This window comes from Orcinus orca, chromosome 10 (genome assembly GCF_937001465.1).
Source record: "Orcinus orca chromosome 10, mOrcOrc1.1, whole genome shotgun sequence".
Taxonomy (NCBI): Eukaryota; Metazoa; Chordata; class Mammalia; order Artiodactyla; family Delphinidae; genus Orcinus; species Orcinus orca.
Genome location: NC_064568.1, coordinates 52,495,185 through 52,520,908, shown reverse-complemented (window position 1 = coordinate 52,520,908; position 25,724 = coordinate 52,495,185). Strand labels below are relative to the sequence as shown.

The following is a 25,724-nucleotide window of genomic DNA, read 5'->3' as shown; positions in this document are numbered from 1 at the left end:
ATGCCTTCCCTTGAACTTATTTACAAAACAGGAACAGAGTCACAGATGTAGAAAACAAACTTATGGTTACCAAGGGGGAAAGGAGCGGGGTAGGGATAAATTGGGAGATTGGGACTGACATATACACACTACTGTATATAAAATAGAGAACCAACAAGGACCCACTGTATAGCACAGGGAACTCTACTCAATACTCTGTAATGACCTATATGGGAAAAGAATCTAAGAAAGAGTGGATATGTGGATATGTATAACTGATTCGCTTTGCTGTACAGCAGAAACTAACACAACATTGTAAATCAACTATACTCCAATAAAGATTAATTTTTTAAAAATGCCTTCACTCAAAGGACCCCCTCCCTGCCCCATTTCCACCCCCACCCCTATTTTTAAGATTTTTTTTGATGTGGACCATTTTAAAAGTCTTTTTATTGAATTTGTTACAATATTGCTTCTGTTTATGTTTTGGTTTTCTGGCCAGGAGGCATGTGGGATCTTTGCTTCCCAACAAGGGATTGAACCCTCATCCTCTACATTGGAAGGGGAAGTCTTAACCACTGGACTACTAGGGAAGTACTCCCCCGCTCAGCCCCCCTGCTTTCTTATTACATCATCTGCCCACAGGCTGGCTTCTCCCGGCCCAAACCCCACTCACAAGTCATCCTAAATCCTCCCCACTCTATTTCTCACACTCTGGTAACCATTCCTGTCTAGTTTTCCCTGTTCAGAGCTGACCATTCCTGTCCCACTCCCGGCCACCACCCCAGTCCACGTCCGTGCTGGCCACCAAAGAAGTCCTCCAAAGGGGTGATCAGAATTGGGCTTCTCCCACACGGAACTGTGCACATTCTGAGATAACAAAACTGTGTCCAGTCAGGAAAGTGGAAATCTCTCAGGGTAAATTTTATGTGGAAAACTGGTTAAACACAGGATGGAAGAACAGAAAGAACCACCAGGGAAGGGTGAGGCCTCCTGGAGGTCCGTGTAATCTCTAGGTTACCTCTAGGGCTGAAGGGATCCTGGGGAGAGGGGTGGAAGCAGCACCCAGAAGGGGCCGGACTTGGTGGGTGGGGCTGGCCGGGGCCCACGCCCACCTCAGGCGGAGGGAAACGGACAGCCACGCCCACCCTCCTTGCCCCCGCCCACGCTGCTTCCACACACACCCCAACCCCCCCAACGGACTGAACCTGCCCGACGGAACCCAGAGCAAGGCATCCCATAAAGGCCTTCCTTACACACAGCCAAACAGGCAAGTTTGCACACTACAAGATTATTCAGAACCAGGGTTTACATGCCAGGGCACCTGCCCTAAAGGTTTGGTGTTTGCTTGTTAGGCCCTGAGCATGGTGTCCTTCTAGAGACTCTGGCATAATTCTCTGTTATTTTTTTCTCCAGGTCTTTAACCCTCCATCCTACCTCTTGCTGAACCGCCTGCCCTTTCTCAGGGTCACACTTCATTTTGTCTCCTGCTGTTGCTCTTTGCTCTTCCTGCAGGAATTTCACATACCCCCAACCCCTTGTTCAAATATGGACATAGGGCAGGTACAAGGTCATGGTTAAAAGCATGGTACAACTCTCATTCCAAACATGAAGATCACAGGTTCCATTAGGCTGGTTCCAATTCCACCCACAGACTTTTTTCCTCAGTTCTTTTTTAAAACTCACGCTCCACCATTCTCAAATCTCCTACTGTGTTTAAAACAAAAAGAAGCCTACATTTTAAAGAACAACTAGTTCCCATGCCAAAGACCATCCTCTTAATGGTGCTTTTGTCCCAGAATCAGTGGGAGCAATGCCTGCCCCCACTACATGCCCACTGCGTGCTGTCACCTCTCTGCCCAGGTTTCAGGATTAACACAGGAAAAGCTGGGGAGCATTTCTAGCCAAAAGCCAAGGATGCCAGTCCATCTAAAAGCATGGCAAAATGGTCTGCAATATTTCCTCCCACATTTAAATGGGGCTGGATAAAAGGTACACCCTAGTTCTCTTGTTTTTTTCATCATATCCCTGATCATGATATAGACAGTCTATCATTTAGGAAAGGTTGCAGGTAACAAAACTGACTGATAGTGGCCTGAACTTTATAACCCTTTTTACTATTTAGCAATAAGTTCAGAGTTGGGTGGACCCAGAGTCCACACCTCTGCTCATCCACTCTCTGTGTAATGGCTTTGGCCCAAAGCACAAGCCCTCATGGTGACAAACTGGCTGCCACTACTCCAGGTGCCATGTCAACACACATGGGTATCCAGGGAAATGAGACCAAGGGACTTCCTCCTTCTGTAGCTTTCTCCTTTTACCAGAATCAAAACATTCCCCTTTTGCCCCCAGCAGCCCCCTCTCCAAGCCCTACTGGTCAGAATGGGTCTCATGACCATCCCTAGCAACAGGAGGGGCTGGTGGGCGAGTGCTTCGCCATGAGTGGCTCAGACCAAGCACAATTCATCCCTGGGCCCAAGACTACTGGCTGTGGAGCAAATCAGGGGTCCAGTGGCAAGAACAAACAAGGAATGGCTATTGGGTTGGCATCCAACAGCTACTGTCACAGGCAGTCTCCCCAGAATCATGTTTCTAGGCTGCTTGAAAGAAAGAACACACTTTGAGTACAGAACAGGATGGCAGAATTCTCTTCGTTGGGCTTTCATGGCTATTCTCACCTACCTCAAAGTCATCGAGGAAGCAGCCAGGGCTAAATAAGAGATAAGTATTATTCCCTCATTTAATTGACCTGGTATATGACAGGCATGTACTAGACTCAACAAATGCCTCAGAAATAAAGGAAGGGGAAAACAAATACACTACCTTCTTGTCTTCCAGAACATACAAGGACAAATTCAGTGGAAATGTTGAACTTCCGGTTCACTTTCACCATCTCAGAAAAAGTTAAAAGAGCTCCCAAGCCTGTCTGGCTCCATTTCCTCAGTGATGAGATAAGCATTTTTGGCATCACATCTGTGGCATCCACCATATCTGCCCCCTAAGCTCAGACCTTACTGACCCCATAGCCTCCTGATTCTGAGTCCTTTGGTCTTTCCAGGGCACAGAGCCTCCACTCACGCTGTTTCCTTTATCTGCCACCCTCCTCCCGTGCCCACTCTGGCCCTTCTCTGCTCACTAAATGCCAACTCATCCTGCTAGAATCAGATGCCCCAAACCTCCTCTGACCCCCCAGATAGACTAGGTGGGTCCCTTCTTGGGGATTGCACAGCACTGGTTTTGTATTTCAACCAGAAATGTTTGTTCTGGATTATAGTTTATTGGAGTAGCCATCAAATCCCACACTAAACTGTCTCAAAACAGCAGCCACGTGGAATTTATCTTCTTAACCCTGGTGCTGGGAGACACATCTAGCATATATACCGTAGCAGTCCAAAGAAGTGTTTTTGTTTGCTTTTTTTGTTTGTTTGTTTGTTTGTTTTACATCAAGGATATTTACCGCTGACCAGAAGAAGTTCTTGAAATCTCCATGTTCAGCTTCTCTGTTTCTTCCTCCCTTTCTACAGTCTTTCACTGCTATTCAAAGGCTCGGTTCGCAGGACACATTAAACTGTTAAAATGGCCACGATCCTTGGCACTCCCCCCATCAGGAGGGGGAGGGGCCTGTCTCCCTGCCCCGCGAATCTGCTTAGCCTTGTGATGTGCTCTGACCTATGAACACAATGGAAATGACATTGCGTCTGTTCCACGCCCAGGCTTCAAGAGGCCTTTCAGTTTCTGTTCTTGCTACTTTGGGGACCCTGCCCAGCCACGTGCGACCCGGAGTAGCCTGCTAGAGGGTGAGATATATTCTTTGACCTTCACCCCAACTGCCCAGCCAACAGTCAGCCAACCACCAGCCATGTGAGTAAGGCAATCCAGGAATACCAGGCCCAACCCGCCTGCCAGGTGACTGCAGACACATAAACAAGCCCAAGGAGAGCCACTGAGCTGCCCAGTTCAGACAAGAAGAAAGGCCCAGCCTAACTTTAAGCTGAATAAAGTGGTGGTGACTTTAAGACATGAAGTTTTAGGAGGCTTGTTATTGGTTACACAGAAGGAGACAACTAGTACATGAGATCTGAGGATGAATTTGTAACACTGAAAGCTGGATAGGATCTGAGAATACCTTCTAGTCCAAATCTGTCTTTTTAAAAGGAAAATCGAGGGCTTCCCTGGTGGCGCAGTGGTTGAGAGTCCGCCTGCCGATGCAGGGGACACGGGTTCGTGCCCCGGTCCGGGAAGATCCCACATGCCGCGGAGCGGCTGGGCCCGTGAGCCATGGCCACTGAGCCTGAGCATCCGGAGCCTGTGCTCCGCAATGGGAGAGGCCACAACAGTGAGAGGCCCACGTACCGCAAAAAAAAAAAAAAAAAAAATTTTAAAAAAAAGGAAAATCGAGGCCCAGAGAAGCTGAACAATCAACTCCAAGCGCACAGAGCCAAGACTAGGAGACTACCTTATTCTAGGTCTCACTGGCCTGACCACTTCATACCACAGATACACCAGGCCTTTCTCTACATCCAAGGGTCTATTATGTACTAAAAAAATGCTCACCAGGAGATTATTAACAGAATTATGACAAATGCATTCATTACATGCCATGCAGCTGGGTTTTTTTAAAGACAGATTCACCCAGTGGCATGGAAAGATTTCCAAGACTATCATGTGACAAATACAAACAAAACAATACAAAAGCAACTTTGTAAAACTCAAAACAATTTATAAAAGAGGGCCTCATTTCCCTTCCTTGTTGAAAAGGGTGCCTAAAATGTTGACTTTGCAGGATCAGAACGGAACGGAAGGGCAGAGAGCAAGGGGGCGGCAGAGAACTTCAAACACATCAAAAAGCAAATCTACTTTCTGTCCATTCCCAAATTAAAATAAGTGCGAGCGAGAGAGAAATGTGCTTCCTTCTTTTCCCACAGAAACACACGGAGGTCCACAGGGGACCTCCCCCCAGGTCACCCTCATGGCACCTTGAGCACAGAAAGCTGGCAATTATACTACTCATCATCTTCATAATTATGATATGAATAGCTACTTTCATCAAGCCTCTCTCAAAGTAGTCACTTACTTATCATGCAAAATCTCTGCAAAACACAAGAGGGGAAGGGCTCCACCTATGTTACAGAATAAGAAACCGAGGTACAAAAGAAAGCAAACAGCTCAAGGTCAAGGCCCACAGCAGCACCACCAAAACACCCACCCTACCCCACCACCCCGTCTCCTGACTCTCAGAGCTGAGCTGCCCCCGCTCACGGGCTGTGTCTGCACATCATCCCTATACGTGAGATGAGGGGAAACTAACAACATGATGACTCACATGGGCTTCAAAGGCCAGCAAATCCAAGCAGCCACCTGAGGTCGGTAGCTGAAGCTGTGGCAAGTCCTCATGAGAGCCCGCGTGCCCCAACCAAAAAAGATAAAAATAAATAAATAAAAATAAAGAGAGACCTCCTCAAGTTTGGCTGTTCTGGACTGTGCATCCACTGGGGGAAAGAATATTTATGGCTTCAAAATGTGCAGAAACCCCTGTGCCCTGGGAGCCTAGACCACACTGTCCCAAGGGAGACATGAAGGGGAGCTGATGAGTAAATGCGTCCCTAACCCCCCCCCTCAGTTCTTGGGACCCCATTTACCTTTGATGACCAGGGGTGAGGGGGCAGGTGAGGGCCTCCCTCTGCCTCGGCCCACAGTGGGATGAGGCAGGAAGATGTGCCACTGGGGGTCCTCACGGCGGCCAAGTGGCTGCAGCCCATCAGGAGGCCCAGAGCCCCCAGCCAGTGCCCAGCACGGCTCACACACAGGCCGTCAAGCTTCAGCCTCCAGCAAACATTCTGTCTTTTCTCTGTCCATCAGTGCAGCACAGTGCGTGGGGGAAATTAAACTTCAGAAACACGTGCCAGGTGCCACCGCCTCTTCTCAGATTCGTGCAGAATCCTGGCTAAGGGGGTCCAAGGCTGCAAAGTGTGGGGTCCCCTTCATTTTACGGCTGGGCCTGGGGACCGGCTCGGTGGAGAAGGACAGCGAATGCATCCTTGCTCCACTGCTAAAACCTCTCTCAGTTCCTCGCTGCCTCCCTCACGGGGTAGGGGGCGGGGGGAGCGGCCCAGGAATCTCAAGACGTGAACGATGAGCTGTCTCACACCTGGCAAGAGAGCAAGGCCTCTCCCAAAAGCAAAGGCTCAAGTGCACAGCAGCCCCGCTGGCCTGGCCGCTCCCTGTCCACTGAAGCAGTTTCCCAGCAGCCCCGGGTCCAAAAGAGGCTCAGATGAAGAAGCAAAGGTGTGGGGATGGCTTCTGGTCTCCCCTCTGTCATGTCCTAGCCCTGGAGCCACTGGACCTTCCTGAGCCTCAGTTTCCTCATCTGTGAAGTGGAGATGACACCTACCTCATAGAACTGTTGTGAGAATTATACGAGGCAATAGTTCTCAACTAGGGGTGATGCCCCCCCCAAACCCCCCTCTCCCACCAAGAAGCATTTGCAGAGTCCGGAGAGTTTTTTGGGAGTTACAACTGGTGGTGAGGGTGCTTCTAGCATCTAGTGGGTGGAGGCCTGGGATGCTGCTGAGTGTCCTACGATGCTCAGGACACGCTCACAGCGAAGAATGATGCAGCCAGAGATGGCGACAACGCTGAGGCTGAGAAACCCTGGTACCACATGATTTGCACGGAAGGAACTTAGCAACTACAGGGCACCACTTATCACTGTTATTATGAGGGAAGACCATGTTCTTGTGGCATCTGAACAAACTATTTCCATGGGACAAAAACAGTTTCCTGTTGTCATTCTTGCTTTTTTACCTCAATACATGATGAGGATCTAGGAACTTCGAGCTCTAATGCTATAAGCTGTAAAGGAGAGAGCACCAGGGAGAGTCTAATGCACACAGTAGGTGGTTAATAAATGCCTGCTGTCTAGTGCACAAAGAGCTTTGGAATCCAGAGAGGTATGCAGGCCTGCCAAGTAGCAGGGCTGAAGGGGGATAAAAAGAAGATGCCATAGGGCTTCCCTGGTGGCGCAGTGGTTGAGAATCCGCCTGCCGATGCAGGAGACACGGGTTTGTGCCCCGGTCTGGGAAGATCCCACATGCCACAGAGCGGCTGGGCCCATGAGCCATGGCCACTGAGCCTGCGCGTCCGGAGCCTGTGCTCCGCAACGGGAGAGGCCACAGCAGTGAAAAGGCCCGCGTACCGCAAAAAAAAAAAAAAAAAATGAAGATGCCATAAAGAGAAGCTACCAAGTAGATGAACGAAAAAGAAATACCTTAAATACAGGTGTCAGCATCAGCAAACTTTTCCAGCTGCCGACCCGGCCAAGGAGGGTTCAGAGGGAAGAGAGATCCTGAAGGCAGATGCCAACCTACTAATGGAACTCAGGGTTCACTGAAAATGCCCCTGTGTCCTAACTCCAGAGGGCTTCATCATAACCTCTCCAGATGGGTGTCAAGGAGTCTATGGGGGGCTTTAAAAGCAGCTAAGAGTACGGGACTTCCCTGGCGGTGCAGTGGTTAAGACTCCATGCTTCCAGTGCAGGGGGCACAGGTTCAATCCCTGGTCGGGGAACTAAGATCCCGCATGCCACACAGCGTGGCCAGAAAAAAAAGCAGCTAAGGGTAGAAGACGATGAGGGTAAAGTTCGTGGTAGAGAAATAGGATCATCAAACCTGCAGCACGGGCAAGAGAGGTTGGGGCTGTAGGTGCCTGGCAGAACCATAAAACTACAGATCAGTGTTAGACAGTCACCTGAGGACCCAAGTCCGATGGGTGGGTGGGTAAATGGAGGGGTTCAGCCCAGATCTGACTCCACTGATACTAACCCAAAACCACTCAATTAACTTTCCAAGTATTTTCATTTCCCTACATTAACACATTAAAGATCTATTACTTACAAAATCTTTCTTCCCTTCTTGGGCTGAGAAGTATCAATTTTCTTCTTCCACATTTCAAGAAGTACCCCGTGTTCTGTTTCTAGGTACCAGAGACAAGTAAAACATCTCTGCTCACCCTGCCAGCCCAATTCCTGCAGCAGGGGTCCCGGACACGGCGAGGCAGCCTCGTCCACCGGCTTCACGGTATCAGAGACATGGGTTCAAAATCCAGCCCTTTACCAGATATGTGACCCAAGGGAGTTATTTATAATCTCTCAGGGTTTTGTTATCCTCGTTCTCTTTTAGGAAACTAAAACGACCTTGTAAGCATCTTTTAAAGAATAAATGAAATAATGTCTATTAAAGTACTTACCACTGTGCCTAGCATTTTGATCAGTTGTGATAGCTACTGGCATAATAATTTACAATATAGTGATATAAAATATTGTTATTGAAATAGACCCACAGACTTAGAGAACAAATTTATGGTTACTTGGGGGGAAGGGTGGTGGGGAAGGATATAGTTAGGGAGTTTGGGATTGACATGTACACGCTACTATATTTAAAATGGAGGGCTTCCCTGGTGGCACAGTGGTTAAGAATCCACCTGCCAATGCAGGGGACACAGGTTCGAGCCCTGGTCTGGGAAGATCCCACATGACGCGGAGCAACTAAGCCCGTGTGCCACAACTACTGAGCCTGCACTCTAGAGCCCGCGAGCCACAACTACTGAGCCCGTGTGCCACAACTACTGAAGCCCGCGTGCCTAGAGCCTGTGCTCCACAACAAGAGAAGCCGCCGCAATGAGAAGCCCGTGCACTGCAATGAAGAGTAGCCCCCACTCGCTGCAACTAGAGAAAGCCCGCGTGCAGCAACGAAGACCCAACGCAGCCAAAAATAAATAAATAAATTTATGTAAAAAATAATAAAAATAAAATGGATAACCAACAAGGACCTACTGTATAGCACAAGGAACTCTGCTCAATAATCTGTAATAACCTAAATGGGAAAAGAATCTGAAAAAGAATAGATGCATGTATATGTATAACTGAATCACTTTGCTATACACCTGAAACTAACACTACATTGCTAATCAACTATACTCCAATATAAAATAAAAAGTTAAAAAAATAAAATAAAATATCACTATTATTAGTCATCCACAACCTTCTTTCATGGTATGTAAATTATATCTCAATAAAAAAAATTTTTTTTTAAAGATAAATGCCAAAGTTACACATAGAAGGGGCTAGAGAGGTTGCCCACCTTCAGTCGGGGGTAGTTTATCACTGGCTTGCCCCCCTCCCTCTTTTCTAAGTCTCCGTCACCCATAACTCATCATCCTCCCCGCTCTTCAAAGCCCAGTATTCTAACCAGTTCTCCATATTAGCCTGACTGCAATGACCCTATCATGCCTCCTTTCCCCAAATTATCTTTAATTCTCAGAAAACCACCAAGCTCCTTGGTAGCTAGTCTCAGCTAGATAATAGCAAGTGAAAAATTACTTTCTTTAAAAGTCATACTAATATTAAAAATAAAAGAAAAAAGGAATGAAAAATGGGACTTCCCTGGTGGTCTAATGTTTAAGACTGCACTTCTACTGCAGGGGGCGCGGGTTCGATCCCTGGTTGGGGAAAGAAGATCCCACATGCCGTACAGCACAGCCAAAAAAAAAAGAATGAAAAAGTCATACTAATATATAAATGATTTATGAAAAATTTCTCCCAAGGAATATATGTTTTTTTTAAGAATAGGATCTTGTTTTCAAAAGTGTTAGACTATACATGATTTTTAAAAATTTTTTACAGGGAAATAATTTCAAACTCAAAGTTGCACACACCAAAAGAAAAACTCCTGTGTACCCTTTCGTCAGTTTCACCAATTACCATTTTATCCCGTTTATCATTTGTTCCCTCTCTTTTCTCTCCCCAGTACACCAGTGCATGCACATGCGCACACGTGCACACACACACAAGTGTAATTATAAGACATATTAAAAATTCTTCCTAAACCATTTGAGTGAGGGTTACATGCATCATGGCCTTTTGCCCTTAGATATTAACTACTTCAGGGTGTCTTTCCTAAAAACAAGGATATTTCCTTACATAACCACAAAACATTTATCAGCTACCTTTATCTAACCCACAATCCATTATCTAATTTTGTCAATACAGACTCAAATCCAGTTTAAGGTCAGGTATTGTATTGAGCTGTCATGTCTCTAGGCTCATTTAATCTGGAATATTTCCACAGCCTTCTTGATCTTGCAAGATATTGACATTTTTAAAGAATACAGCATACATGGGATATATTTTTGAGTAGGAATACCTTAAAATCTTCAATTGTTTTCTAGTCTCTGACCTTGTTATTTCTTCTAGAACTTATGGCTACCTGACAGTACCTACCTGTTGACTGTCTTCCCCGAAAAAGTGTAAGCTCCACGTAGCCACTCTCCGTGGAATCACCATGTCCCCAGAGCCAGAATGTCATGGCACCCAAGCACTCAGGGTTTGTTGAATACTCTTCCCAAGTTGGCCTCCTTCTAAACTTCTCTCCCAATGTCAGCAAAACAGTGACCAGACCGTGAACAGCTGACCCCAACTGTATGCCTGGATTCTCCTGTCCTTAGTGTGTTCATTCGTACTTGCCTACGATGAAGTGTAGGAAATGTCCTCAGACCAAGACTTGCTTATCCTGCCTCCAATCAAAACTTCTCAAAGAGGCCTCACAATATAAAACCATCCACCAATATTCTAGACAGAAACAGCAACTCAACTACTTATTCTAGAACAAAGCCATATATATATATATATATATATATATATATACACGCACACACACACAGATAAAAGGTGGAATAAATGAGTTCAACTGAATCAAAACTGTACCCTTATTTTTTCCTAAAACATTTAAAAAATCTGAAGGTCCCCTTGGCCTAAGATCATCCTCCTTGGTAGCACTAATACTTCCCTTTTGGGTAAGGCAGGCAGCCTAATTTTAAAAGTATGCTCGAGAATGTATGCAAAATTGTTGCACTTTATTAAGGCAATAAAAACTCCCTGAACTATCGTTTTAATAAAGACTGTTTTTAAATTGTGTTTTATTTACTTAATTTGATGGTGCCTTTCAGAGAGTGATGTTTTACACTTAGTTTTAAGTACCCAAAAGGTAATTATCTGTGAAAAATTCTAGAAGAACAATGGCACTGCGCTCAATATAACATGAAAGTAAAATTGCCCAACAGCAGAAAACAGGAAGACGGAGCCAAGAAGAGTAAATCCTCCGATGGGCTTGTCCAGCTTTACTTACTGGGGAGTGTTTAGGAAGCTCAAACCCATCGTATGAGATTCCCCCAAAGACTTGCCACTCAGGAACACAGATAGGACCCTGTGATGCTCTGCTTCTCAACCTGGGGCACTTTTTACCTGAGGGTCTCAGTGGGAGATGAACATCTTGCTTTTTTTTTTTTTAATTAATTAATTAATTTATTTATTTTTGGCTGCGTTGGGTCTTCGTTGCTGCGCATGGGCTTTCTCTAGTTGCGGCAAGCGGGGGCTACTCTTCGTTGCAGTGCACAGGCTTCTTACTGCAGAGGCTTCTCTTATTGTGGAGCACGGGCTCTAGGCCTGTGGGCTTCAGTAGCTGTGGCACGTAGGCTCAGTAGTTGTGGCTCGCAGGCTCTAGAGCTCAGGCTCCATAGCTATAGTGCACGGGCTTAGTTGCTCCGCGGCATGTGGGATCTTCCTGGACCAGGGCTCGAACCCGTGTCCCCTGCATTGGCAGGTGGATTCTTAACCACTGCGCCACCAGGGAAGTCCCAGATATCTTGGTTTTTACCCAACAATTTGGGTAAAGAAATAAAACACATTTAAAATATTAAATCAGGCTAATATATTGTACAGTAAGAAGGATGAGCTGAAATTTTTGAGACACAGGCAATTTCTAAAGATGTTGTCCGGTAGGCAGCACAAACCCCCTTCAACCTCCAGTGGAGAAGCTCTGCTCACAGAACCCCACACCCAGATGCAGGCTCCCTGATCCTCAGCCAATCGCCCCAGCACCGAAGGCTTCAGCCGAAGAAGCGGGAGCCACTTTCACACTTCATCACTGTTCGATTCAAATAAGGGGGGGGGCGGGGGCGGGGGAAGGAACACTTCCCCCAAAGAGCATTAAACTTTAAACACCCCAAACCGTATCAAGTAAAATCAATTCTGAGAAATAAGACTAGAAGCTTCATCTGAACTGGCAGGAATCTGGAATTATTGAATATCTTTAAGGACATTTGGTTTTAAGACCTTCAAGGAGAGAATATAAAGAGAAGCAGGTTAATCAGTGACTGGGGAAGAGCTTCTGTCTGCAGATAAAGGGCCAACTTGACGGTAGCCTGAGAGAGCACAGCACTTTGCCAAACAGCCTCAGCGATGCTTTTTAAAAAGGAAAAATTTTACAAAGTTAAATGTTAACCATTTGAGTAACTACTATATGTGTATATGTCAATGCACAACATGAAAATTTCAAAAAGTATCAAAGGGTACAGCTAAACCCCTACTTTCTTTCAACCTAAATCCCCAGTTTCCCCCTTCCCTCCCAGGGGCAACCACTGTTACAAGGTCCTTATCTTTCCTTCCAAAGACTGTGTGTGGTGTGTATCTCTATTTGCTCTGTTTGTTGTTTGTTTTGACCGGTTGACTGGTTCCACAATGGTACACCTTCTCCACCCTTTTTTCCCCTTAAACTTTTCATCTATTTTAATGTTGGTTATTTAAACAGGTAAAAAATTTCTCTTCTGGGAATTCCCTGGCGATCCAGTGGATAAGACTCGGTGCTTTCACTGCCATGGACCCGGGTTCAATCTCTGGTCAGGCAACTAAGATCCCGCAAGCTGTGTGGTGCACCCAGAAAAAAAAATTTCTCTTCTGATTATCTTAGAGACTCATTTATCAGAAATACCCGTGTTGCAAGCCGTGCATACAGTCTTGGGCAGTCTGGTCCTGGCCTTTTCCCAGGGAGAGTGCCTCATGAGGTCCAACTTGGCAGGGTCCTCCTGCCAGCCCAGCACCCCTTATGGAAACTAACTCAGCATCTGGCTCTACAGTAAGAGATGACAGACGTTAACTCACTGAAACCTCACCACAACCCACAGTTTGATCTTCACATCGGTAACTGTCATCCCCCTTTCATAGATGAGGCACTGAGGCTCAGACAGTAACTCGTCCCAAGTGGCACTAGAGGACAGGTGGTGAAGCAGGTGGCGGGCCACCCCACAGCCTCAGAAAATGAGACTGGAACCACTGGCCACGAGACCACACAATATGAAAAACACCAAACTGGTTCAGTCGGGATTATTCTCGAACTTTCTGATGCATGGGGAATATAATCCTTTGGGCAGTCTAGCCAACCTTGTCGGGGAAAGCGTCATTACAATCAGGTTTTGGAGGAGGTTCTTAGCCTCTAGTCCTGAGTGATCCATCTTCAGGTGGAACCCAGCTCTACAACCAAGTTACCTGTCAACACAGATGTTCTGGCAGAGCTGGAAGAGTTCGTGCTACAAAAAGAACTGATGTTTGTGAAGTACTTAATGTCATTTCATCCTAAAAACCATCCTGTATGGTTGATGCCCATTATTTTGCCCCATTTACAGAGGTTAAGAGAGATTAAGTTACTCTAGACAACAAGACTAGTTAGTTGCTGTGAGTGGTCCAGGCACAGCCAGAAACCAGGTCTTTTGACTCCAATCCCCACTCCATTATACCAGATGTCCCATTTGTCCTCACAATTTTTGTTTATGTCAAAAAAGATGAGAAAAGTGAAGAGACAAGCCACAAAATGGGAGAAACTATCTGTAAACCATGTATCTGATAAGTGTCTAGTTCCCAGAATATATCAAGAACTCTCACAATTCAACAATTAAAAATAAATAAATAATGACAAAGGATTTAAGTAGATATTTTTCCAAAGAAGATACATGAATGGCCAATAAGAACATGAAGAGATGCCCCAAATCATTAGTCACTAGGGAAATGCAAATCGAAACCACAATGAGATACAACTTCATACCCACTAGGATGGCTACAATCAAAAATTGACAAGATCAAGTGTTAACAAAGATGTAGGAAAACTGGAACCCTCATTCACTGAGCATGTAAAATGGCACAGCTACTTTGGAAAAGAGCAGCTCCTCCAAAAGTTAAACAGAGTTACCATGTGACCCAGCAATTCCACTCCTAGGTATATACCTGAAAGAAATGAGAAAATACATTCACACAAAAACTTGTGCACAAATGTTCATAGCAGCATCATTCACAATAACAAAAAAGTGAAAGTAAGCCGAATATCCATCAACTGATGAATGGATTAAAAAAAGGTGGCATATCATGGGGACTTCCCTGGCAGTCCAGTGGTTAGGACTCCGTGCTTCCACTGCAGGAGGCACAGGTTCGATCCCTGGTCGGGGAACTAAGATGCCGCACGGCCAAGGCAAAAAATAAAAATAAAAACGTGGCATATCTATACAATGGGATTATCCAGCCATAAAAAGGAATGAGGTACTGATTCATGCTACAACATGGAGGAAACTTGGAAACATTATGCTAAGTGAAATCAGCCAGACACAAAAGACCACATACTTAATGATTCCATTTACATGAAATGTCCAGAATAGGCAACTTCTCAGAGGCAGTGGTTTGGGGTTGGCAGGGGTTGGGAGAGGAGGTGGGTGAGGGATGAGGAGGGACTGCTGATGGGCACAGGAGGGGTTTCTTTCGACGGTGATCGAAGATTCTGGGACGAGACAGTGCTGATGGCTGCACAACTTTGTAAATACACTAAAAACCACTGAATTGTACACTTTTAAGGGGTAAATTCTACGGCTTGTGAATTATATCTCAAATCTTTTTAAAGAGATGGCAGCCCTTGCTAGCTATGCGGGCATGGGCAGGCATACTACTTATTCTTTCCATCCTCACCTATAAAACACAGTCATCAATTTTACTCCAATAAGGCTTCCCTGGTGGTGCAGTGGTTGAGAATCTGCCTGCCAATGCAGGGGACACGGGTTTGAGCCCTGGTCTGGGAGGATCCCACATGCCGCAGAGCAACTGGGCCCGTGAGCCACAACTACTGAGCCTGCGCGCCTGGAGCCTGTGCTCCGCAACAAGAGAGGCGGCGATAGTGAGAGGCCCGCGCACCGCGATGAAGAGTGGCCCCGGCTCGCCGCAACTAGAGAAAGCCCTCGCACAGAAACGAAGACCCAACACAGCAAAAATTAATTAATTAATTAATAAACTCCTACCGCCAACATCTTAAAAAAAAATTATACTCCAATAAAGATGTTAAAAAAACAAACAAAAAACGCAGTCATAGTTGTACCTGCCTCATAGGGCTGTTGTGAGACACACCTAAGATCATCCAAGAAAAGCACCTCTCTTAGTATCTGCCATGTAGAAATGTGTTGATAGAGACCATTTGTTATCATTTCCTTTCCCCAAAATGTGTTCCTTTGGATTGCTATTTTCTTCAATTAAAAAAAAAAAAGTCAGGATACATTTTGTTTGAAATTACTCCTGATTGACTTTTGGCTGCAGGAAGCTCAGAGCTCTCTCTACATAGAATCCTCAAGTACTCGATCTAATATAAAATACAATAGTATTCAACGAAAATTAAAATATGATAACTTGGGTATAGTTTAGGGAACCCAAATCCAGCACCACTACCACTACTAACACTACTGTTACTAACACACACAGGAAGGAGTGAGGAAGAGGAAGCAGGGCTGACATTCTTTGCTTCAAATGCTTTATATCCATCACGACTTGTCATGACAGTGGCAGGTATGGAGGAGACAGCTGTGATTTCCCCACAGTCCTGGGCGTAAGGACACAGTCAGCCTTGAGGGCTGACACGTGTGCACACATGCACACACACACCATGAAAAGTGCAGTCATACAGATGTGTCCTGGGATAAACAGGAGCACAGCAGACAGCAGATCCACTCTTGAGCAGGCAGGTCAGGAAGCATCACAGAACTCTACGAGCCTTGAAGACCACATGGGTATTCGCCCCAGGAAGGACGGAGAGGGAAAGGCACTCCTAGCCCAGCAAACAGCACAAACGCAGGAAAAGTACACAGTGTGCCGTGTGTCTGGAACACACGGGGACCCGAGAGTGAAGGTGGAGAAACCGGACCTGGCATGTAAGGGGCAGCCGTCGCCAAGGTAAAGCTCTAGACTTTGTCTTAGGAAGCGGGTGCTACCAAAGGCTGTGTGAGCCAGGGAGCAGCCCCACTGGCAACCTGCCCTTGCTCCTCTGCTGCTCACAAAAGCTCGAACTAGCTTTTCCAGTAAGCAGCCTTGAGGTGACCTCTGAAAATGGTTTGCTGTTCACTTGACCCAGAAAACCGCACAAAATCATGCAAAACAAGAGGTTCAAATCTTCACGTTCATTCTAAGAACACTCGTGAAACTGCCCAGGCCATAAAAGGTATGCACATCCAAAAAGCTACCGAGTATCTGAAGGATGTCCCTTTACAGAAGCGATGGGTGCCATTCCATCATTCCAGTGGTGAGGTTAGTAGGTGTGCTCAGGCCAAACAGTGGGGCTGGACGCACAGTCGATGGCCCCAAAGGAGTGCTGAATTTTTACTGCACATGCTCAAAAATGCAGAGAGGGATGCTGACCTTTAGGGCCTAGATGTAGATCCCCTGATCACTGAGCACACTCAGGTGAATACAGCTCCCAAAATGCGGCTCAGGACTTAGCAGAGCCCATGGTCCGATCAACCTGTGCATGAGCTCTCCTGGCCACACTGAGATGATCTTCACTGAAAAAGAGCAGATTGGGGCTTCCCTGGTGGCGCAGTGGTTGAGAGTCCACCTGCCGATGTGGGGGACACGGGTTCGTGCCCCGGTCCGGGAAGATCCCACATGCCGCGGAGCGGCTGGGCCCGTGAGCTGTGGCCGCTGAGCCTGTGCGTCCGGAGCCTGTGCTCCGCAGCGGGAGAGGCCACAAGAGTGAGAGGCCCGCGTACCGCAAAAAAAAAAAAGAGCAGATTGTCCCTAAACCAGGAAAGGCGGTTGCACAGAAGAAAAAGATACCCCAGAAGAAACTGAAGAAACAAAAACTTATGGCCCGAGAATAAATTCTGCAAAAAAAAACTGCAAATAAAAGTTTTTAAAAAACACCTCAAACTGGTTTTCTTGGCAAACAGCTGCACCGCAGTAAGCATGTAGTGGAATCTGACCACATGAGAACACCAGTTCCTAACTTCAGACAAGTAAGGTCAGGGTCCCTGTTGCACAGACGAGGCCACGGGAGAAGTAACAGTAAGCAGGATGTTCAACGCCAAGGCTGTGGCACAGACCAGAACTCCTCACCAGAAGGATGCAGGGGAAGCTCAGAAAGAAGCAGGGGAAGCCCAGAAGGAAGGACAGACGGGTGGGAAGCACCAGTCAACCTCTGCAGATTTAAAGAAAGCAAAACACTGTCCATGGTACAAGAGGAGATTAAACCGGACACTGGCAAGTCCCTCCTTAGAAACCACGAAGCCGTAATGGAAGCTTTATCAGCACTTTCCAACAGAACCTTCTGTGATTACGGAAGATGTTCTAACCCTGTGCTGTCCAGTACGGCAGGCATCAGCCAAGCATGGCCCCTGAGCACCTGAGATGTGGCTAAGCATGACCGAGAAACTGAATTTCAAATTTAATTTCAAATAATTTCAGTTTGGACAGCCTCCCGTGCCCCAAGGCCTCCATATTGGACCACACAGTTTTAGGACCTACCTCTTGTCCTATTCCTTACAGCTACTGTTTTTAGACACATGGAACAGAGGGAGTTTGGGATCCCTTCCCACTTTTTAATCACTCCATTACTTCTGAGCTATTCCAAACTGTTCTGAGGGGCCTTAAATTTGTGTAGTCATAAAAGAGAGGTATTCGACGTCATTTGTTAGATGACTCCCCGAATTCTTAGCATTCACTCAGTGAGGTACCAGCAGTGCCCCCTCTAGGTGAATAAAACCAGGGATTGTTTTGAGAGAATCAGCCCACATGTTTTCATTATGACCATAAATATTCTGGTATGCGCTGCTGTGAGGATGGTGGGATGCGGTGGGGTCAGGACTGGATGACATCTGAAGTCCCTCACAACCACATGGTTTCAGATTCCACAGACACCACTGGGTTAGTCCCGGTGGCAGGTGCTTCCCTGCTGTGATGCCGCACAGCCAAGACAGCTAAGCACCTCTCCAAAGCCCTCTGGCTCACACCCCAGGGCGGCAGACAGTCAGGAAATCTGTAGTCATTCGCCATCAGAAACCGAGTTTCCTGGGAGAATCAATTAAACAGCAGCTACACATCTCCTCACTCTTCACACAAGGCATAATACACAGCCTGACAGAATTCCCCACCCATACCTCCCCACAACAGACAAGCCTTCTGATTCCCAGAAATAGTCCACACACCCCCATGCTTGTATGGAAAAGACTGGAAGGATGGACCCCACGTGGGGTCACGTGACCTCTTTCTGTCGCTATTTCTCTACACAGATAAGGCTCTGGAAGGATGCACACTCAAATAGTATCATCAGAGATTAGATCTGGGGCTGGGATTTGGGGTGATTTTTTTCCTTCTTTATACTTTCCTATCTTCTGAATGTTTTGCATTGCGTACAGGTAATGTTCGCAATTTTTAAAAAACAATGCTACTTCCATTACAGGAAAAAAATGCCTTCACAAGCTGTCAGCAGTGAACTCGCAACAGGGGTTATGTTTGTGGTGGGGATGGGGGCGCCAGTCAGAAAGGAGGCAGCTGAGCCGAAAGGGGGTCCTGGGCGCCCCCCCAGAGTTTGAACCCCACTGCCTCTCTCCCCATCGTGGGGTTGGCTGGAGACTTAACCTCCAGAGGCAGCGATAATCATCCCCTCCTGTCACACGTTCATCCTTTAGGGGCTGAAAGGCAGGGGAGAAGTTACTAACGCCCAATTAGCATCCGAAGAGACTTAGCAGAAGTAGCCTTAGAAGTAGAAGAGACTTTGTGAACTTAGTATACGAGTCAACCCCACAAGCGAATCCACCTTTCATGTTCTATTCTATAACCCAGTACTTCTGCTGGTATAGATTCATATATATACACACCTAGAGGTACCAGAAGATGTGTGTTCAAAGATGTTTATTATAGCATCATGTATAACAACCACAATCAAATTAAACGTCTGTCAGTGAAGGACTCAAATAAAGCACTGACATCCACCCCTTAGAACAGCATCTGGTCATCCTAACAGGAGTGTAGTAGATCTAGATGTCCAACAGGGAAAAATCTACAAGATACATTAATAAGTGTAAAAAAACCAAAGGATAGAACAGTGTGCGTGAAACGATCCATTTGTGTAAAAACCAAACGTAGAGCTACAGATACATACACACTAATGCACGCCTAAATTTACTAGGCTGATGTACCAAAGAGCAGTCATCTCCGAGGAGCACCTATGGCAATAGGTGAAGATATGTCCTTTTTATTTGATCCCTTTCTGTTCTATTTTATAAGAAGTAAAACAATACATATAAAAAGAAAACAATTTTATACTGCCCTGCCTAGGTGTTTATAAAATACTGATGTAATGTCCAGAACTCCTACTATAATTCCTGGAAAATAAACCAGGCCAGAGGGAAGAAAGCTTTAGAAGTGGGGCCCTACCCGTATATCCAGACAAAACTATAATTCAAAAAGACATGTGCACCCCTATGTTCATAGCAGCGCTTTTCATAGCCAAGACATGGAAAGAACTAAGTGTCCATCAACAGATGAATGGATAAAGAAGATGTGGTACATATATACAATGGAATACTACTCAGCCATAAAAAAGAATGAACCAATACCATGTGCAGCAACATGGATGGACCTAGAGATGATCATACTAAATGAAGTAAATCAGAAAAAGAAAGACAAATACCATATGATATCACTTATATGTGGAATCTAAAATACGACATAAATGAACTTATCTATAAAACAGAAACAGACTCAGAGACACAGAGAATAGACTTGTGGTTGCCAAGGGGGAGGGGGTGGGGGAGGAGGGATGGATTGGGAGTTTGGGATTAGCAGATGCAAACTGATATACACAGAATGGATAAACAACAAGGTCCTACTGTAGAGCACAGGGAACTATATCCAATATCCTGGGATAAACCATCATGGAAAAGGATATGAAAAAGAATGTATACATATGTATAACTGAGTCACTTTGCTGTACAGGACAAATTACCACAACACTGTAAATCAACTAGACTTCAATAAAATAAATTTAAAAAAAAAGAAGCGGGGCCCTACCTATGATTAAAGACCACATTTGGAGCAAGTCAAGAGGGGCATTACAGTGAGTGCAACTGTCGTAAGTGAGTCAAGGAGAGAAGATGTCTCCAGAAAGAAAAACATAAACAAAATCATTGTGAAGAAATCATTTCAGGTTGTATTTGGAAGCAGAACAGGGAGGTATAACCAAGCAAGACATTTCCACGTCCTCCCTGAGCAAGACGGCAGATAGGTTACAGTAAATGGAAGTCTAAGAAGTCTGAAGTGTGGGTCTTCCTATCAGATACATGGAATACAGAAAAAGAATGCAAACGGATATCGTAACTAAGTTTGAACTAATGACATAAAAGGGGTAGCCCTTTGAACGTTAATTCGTTAATTTTAACAAATATTTATTGCCCTAAATAAATTCATTGGTCAATTATTTCCTATACAATTTTTTGTTTGTTTGTTTGTTTTTTTGCGGTACGTGGGCCTCTCACTGTTGTGGCCTCTCCCGTTGCGGAGCACAGGCTCCGGACGCGCAGGCTCAGCGGCCATGGCTCACGGGCGCAGCCGCTCCGCGGCATGTGGGATCTTCCCGGACCGGGGCACGAATCTGTGTCCCCTATACGGCAGGTGGACTCTCAACCACTGCACCACCAGGGAAGCCCTACAATTTTTTAATTGAAGTACAGTTGGTTTACAATATTGTGTTCGTTTCAGGTGTACAGCAAAGTGATTCAGTTGTGGGGTTTTTTCAGATTATAATCCATTATAGATTATTAAAATACAAGACATTGATGGTAATTCCCTGTGCTACACAGCAAACCCTTGTTGCTTATCTATTTTACGTATAGTAGTTTGTATCTATTAACCCCATACGCCTAATTTATCCCTCCCCTGCCATCTGCTTTAGCAACCTCAAGTTTGTTTTCTATGTCTGTGAGTTTGTTTCCATTCTGTATATGCATTCATTTGTATTATTTTTTTAGATTCTACATATAAGCGATAACAAATAGTATTTGGCTTTCTCTGTCTGACTTATTTATTTCCTGTATTTAAGGATAGGAGATCCTCCAAATAATCCATGAAAATGCCTACCTCCTATCTCCTATCCCCTGCGCATCTGTACCAAGATCTCAGACTGAATACTGAGGAGAAGCTAATTCATACATGGATACCAAACTACCTGAGAACATTCTGACACACTTAGATGCAGAAGCACCTTACAGAGCGCTTCGTCGAGCTGGGGTCTCGTTTTATTTAAGGGTCTGTGACAAGGAGTCTTCGTGAACAGTAAATCTGACTCCTCTGCCGCCGCCACAATGACACCATCTGCTCAAGCTTCTCCGCAGACCAGTTACCAGCTGCCTAAATGGACAACACAGAAAGACACAGGAGTGTCTTTCCAGAATCAGTTCCAGTGAAGTGTCTGCATTCCCCTTCACTCTACCTACAAGCAAATCCTCCCACCTTTCTCTTGGCTTTAAATGTAAATGTCACAGGACAAGTATGAATTCCTCGATGGTGGAGAACTTTAAAGATACTATGGAAAACAGCTTCCCCCAAGAAGCCAATCACTGGGCTGAAGGCTGATCCCAGCAGATGCAACGCCCCCCCTCCACCCCACCCCGCAGTGACTTACCTTAGAATTCATCTCCATGTGGTATTTGGCACAAGCTCGAAGCTGAGTCACCCAGAACTGTTTCTCTTTTGCATCAGCAGCTAAAATAGAGAAAGAAAGGCTTGGAGCAATTGAGCCAAAACACATCCAACCCATTTCTACACGCACCTGAGGGGTTGGGGGCCTGGGAATGAAGGAGCGAAAGGCAAATGCAGATGGTACTCATGCCAAAAATCTGACGACACCAAATCTCAATCAAAAATCCTTTTTTTTTTTTTTTTTTTAACAAATCTAAAAAGTTTTGAGAAACTTAAAGGGATTTTCAGAATTCCATCTTCCTGGATGGAATCACTTGAACACATACAGATCAATTTCTCCGAAAGTAATCAATACACTTATATTCTTTCTCTTTTTTTAAATTTCTAACAGATTTTTTAACAGCTTTGAGATAGAATTTACATACATAAAATTCACCTGTTTTTAATATTAAGTGATTTCTAGTATATTTACAGAATAGTACAACCATGACCATAATCTTGGTTTAGAATATTTCCAGTATCCCCCAAAGAATCCTCCACCCATCAGCAGTCACTTCCCATTTCTCTCTCCCCACCCCCTTTCCCATCCCTAGGCAACCACTAATCTGCTTCCTGCCTCATAGATTTGCCTATTCTAGACATTCCATATGAATGCTCCCATGCAGTATGTGGCTGCCTTCTTTTACTTAATGTTTTTCAGGTTCATCCACATTGTAGCATTTTTATTGCCCCTAACACATTTTTTTTAAATCTCTCTTTTCAAATTATAAATACCAACTCAGAAACTTCAAACAGAACAAAACTGAACAAAGTAAGTTTCTTGTCATTAGAAGGGAGTTAGAGGTGGAATTTCTTTTTCAGTGGGGCATTATCTAAGTGGCTGCAAATATGCTTTGTTAAAACACTTTGCTTTACTGTGTAGTACACAGTGGGGGCACCTAATATAGTCCTATGACAGGTGCTTGATGAAGGTTTCCCTGAAGAAGTGACCAAAAAATTCCCTCTTAAACCACGTTAAAAACCTAACTTATTCTGAAATGTCTGTTATGAGAACAATTTGGCCAATTTTTTAAACTCTTCTGAAAAAGTCATTTCTACTTCTTTAAAAAGCAGCAGGGAGGAGAAAACATGATTATTTTTAATGCCTCTACCACATGTGGCTAAAAGGAGGATCAAAGTGCAGTGTTTAAGGCCCCTTTGTTAACTATCGGAGTTGGAATGTGGAGTTATCAGCCTTTACAAAATTAGCGTTCAGTTGAATTACCATTTTAATATATGTTCTCAAGGGTTCTTATTATGACTGAACAGAACAAGGTACAAAATGTTGACTTACAGACCCTCAAATGTCCCCCAAAGAGACATTACAGTACCAGTCACTTGCACAGTCACAATCTTCCATCTACACCCCCATCTCTCAAATATATAAAATTATTTTCTTAAAAGATCATGGATACATAATAGGTTCTAATAAAATCCAAGTTAATTTAATTGCATAACTCACTGCATAAATATTTTAACAGAATATATACTGCATAAATGTTAAATATGCAGAAAACAAAATGATTCCCCTAGAAATTTGTATCATTTACAAAAATGAGCCTGTCATCTGTCAATAAAACCCAACTTCAGCTTGAACTTCTGGTGAAGAAATCTGGAAGTGCAGACCAGCGTAAGACTAGGTGAACCCTACTTCCAAAGAATAAAAGGATTCTGCAGAAACTAGAGCCATTTTCCTTAGGAACATGAAGAATTGCTGCTTTGTGGCAGTACCCAAAGGCTCCAAAAACATTCCCAAAGCTGCTCATCTATTAACATCAAGATTCATCTCTACATGTAGTGAGACGTGAAATGAGAAAACCAATGCCCAGATTCTTTGGGATGGACCAAGGACCAGCCAGAAAGAGGCAGAAATGTGTCCTCCCTCTGCTGTAGTGGGTAAGTTTAAGCTAAATTTAGCCCTTGTGATTAGTTCATGCAGATAATAAAACTTTTATGTTTGCTATTAAAACAACCCTTAAAAAAAACAAACTTGGGGTTTAATAACCCAGAGAATAAAAACTAAAAGGCAAAATGAGATGGCTCAAATGGTTAATTGGTTGGGCTGTTCTTTTGTACGGGTTCATGTCATTTTAGAAACCACAGGTGGGTTTATAGCAATACAAGCCTACCTCAAGAAACAAGAAAAATCTCAAATGAACAAACTAACCTTACACCTAAAGGAACTAGAGAAAGAAGAACAAACAAAACCCAAAGTTAGTAGAAGAAAAGAAATCATAAAGATCAGAGCAGAAATAAATGAAATAGAAACAAAGAAAACAATAGCAAAGATCAATAAAACTAAAAGCTGGTTCTTTGAGAAGATAAACAAAACTGATAAACCATTAGCCAGACTCATCAAGAAAAATAGGGAGAGGACTCAAATCAATAAAATTAGAAATGAAAAAGGAGAAGTTACAACAGACACTGCAAAAATACAAAGCATCCTAAGAGACTACTACAAGCAACTATATGCCAATAAAATGGACAACCTGGAAGAAATGGACAAATTCTTAGAAATGCACAACCTTCCAAGACTGAACCAGGAAGAAACAGAAAATATGAACAGAACAATCACAAGTAATGAAATTGAAAGTGATTAAAAATCTTCCAACAAACAAAAGTCCAGGACCAGATGGCTTCACAGGTGAATTCTATCAAACATTTAGAGAAGACCCATCCTTCTCAAACTCTTCCAAAAAATTGCAGAGAAAGGAACACTCCCAAACTCATTCTATGAGGCCACCATCACCCTGATACCAAAACCAGACAAAGATACTACAAAAAAAGAAAATTACAGACCAATATCACTGATAAACATAGATGCAAAAATCCTCAACAAAATACTAGCAAACAGAATTCAACAACACATTAAAAGGATCATACACCACAATCAAGTGGGATTTATCCCAGGGATTCAAGGATTCTTCAATATATGCAAATCAATCAATGTGATACACCATATTAACAAACTGAAGAATAAAACCCATATGATCATCTCAGTAGATGCAGAAAAAGCTTTTGACAAAATTCAACACCAACTTATGATAAAAACTTTCCAAATGTGGGCATAGAGGGAACCTACCTCAACATAATGAAGGCCATATATGACAAATCCCACAGCAAACATCATTCCCAATGGTGAAAAACTGAAAGCATTTCCTAAGATCAGGAAGAAGACAAGGATGTCTACACTCACCACTATTATTCAACATAGTTTGGAAGTCTTAGCCGTGGCAACCAGAGAAGAAAAAGAAATAAAAGGAATACAAGTTGGAAAAGAAGAAGAAAAAGTCACTGTTTTTAGATGACATGATACTATACATAGAGAATCCTAAAGATGCCACCAGAAAACTACTAAAGCTAATCAACGAATTTGGTAAGGTTGCAGGATACAAAAATTAAAGCGCAGAAATCGCTTGCTTATACTCTAACAACGAAAGATCAGAAAGAGAAATTAAGGAAACAATCCCATTCACCACTGCAACAAAAAGAATTAAATACCTAGGAATAAACCTACCTAAGGAGGTAAAAGACCTGTATGCAGAAAACTATAAGACACTGACAAAAGAAATTAAAGATGATACCAACAGATGGAGAGATATACCATGTTCTTGGATTGGAAGCATCAATATTGTGAAAATGACTACACTACCCAAAACAGTCAACAGATTCAATGCAATCCCTATCAAATTAGCAATGGCATTTTTTACAGAACTAGAACAAAAAGATCTTAAAATTTGTATGCAGACACAAAAGACCCCAAACAGCCAAAGCAGTCTTGAGGGAAAAAAACAGAGCTGGAGGAATCAGACTCCCTGACTTCAGACTATACTACAAAGCTACAGTAATCAAGACAGCATGGTACTGGCACAAAAACGGAAAT

General features: G+C 44.2%; 1 protein-coding gene across 7 annotated transcripts in view; it reads right to left on the bottom strand.

Moving 5' to 3' along the window:
- OSBPL10 (oxysterol binding protein like 10) overlaps nucleotides 1-25,724 on the bottom strand; it is a 377,433-nt gene that overhangs the window by 165,261 nt on the left and 186,448 nt on the right. For all 7 annotated transcript variants that reach the window (XM_049715907.1, XM_049715906.1, XM_049715903.1 and 4 more), the window contains one exon: nucleotides 21,786-21,865. In XM_049715907.1, the coding sequence (XP_049571864.1) occupies nucleotides 21,786-21,865 (80 nt within the window). The remainder of the gene's footprint in view (nucleotides 1-21,785; nucleotides 21,866-25,724) is intronic.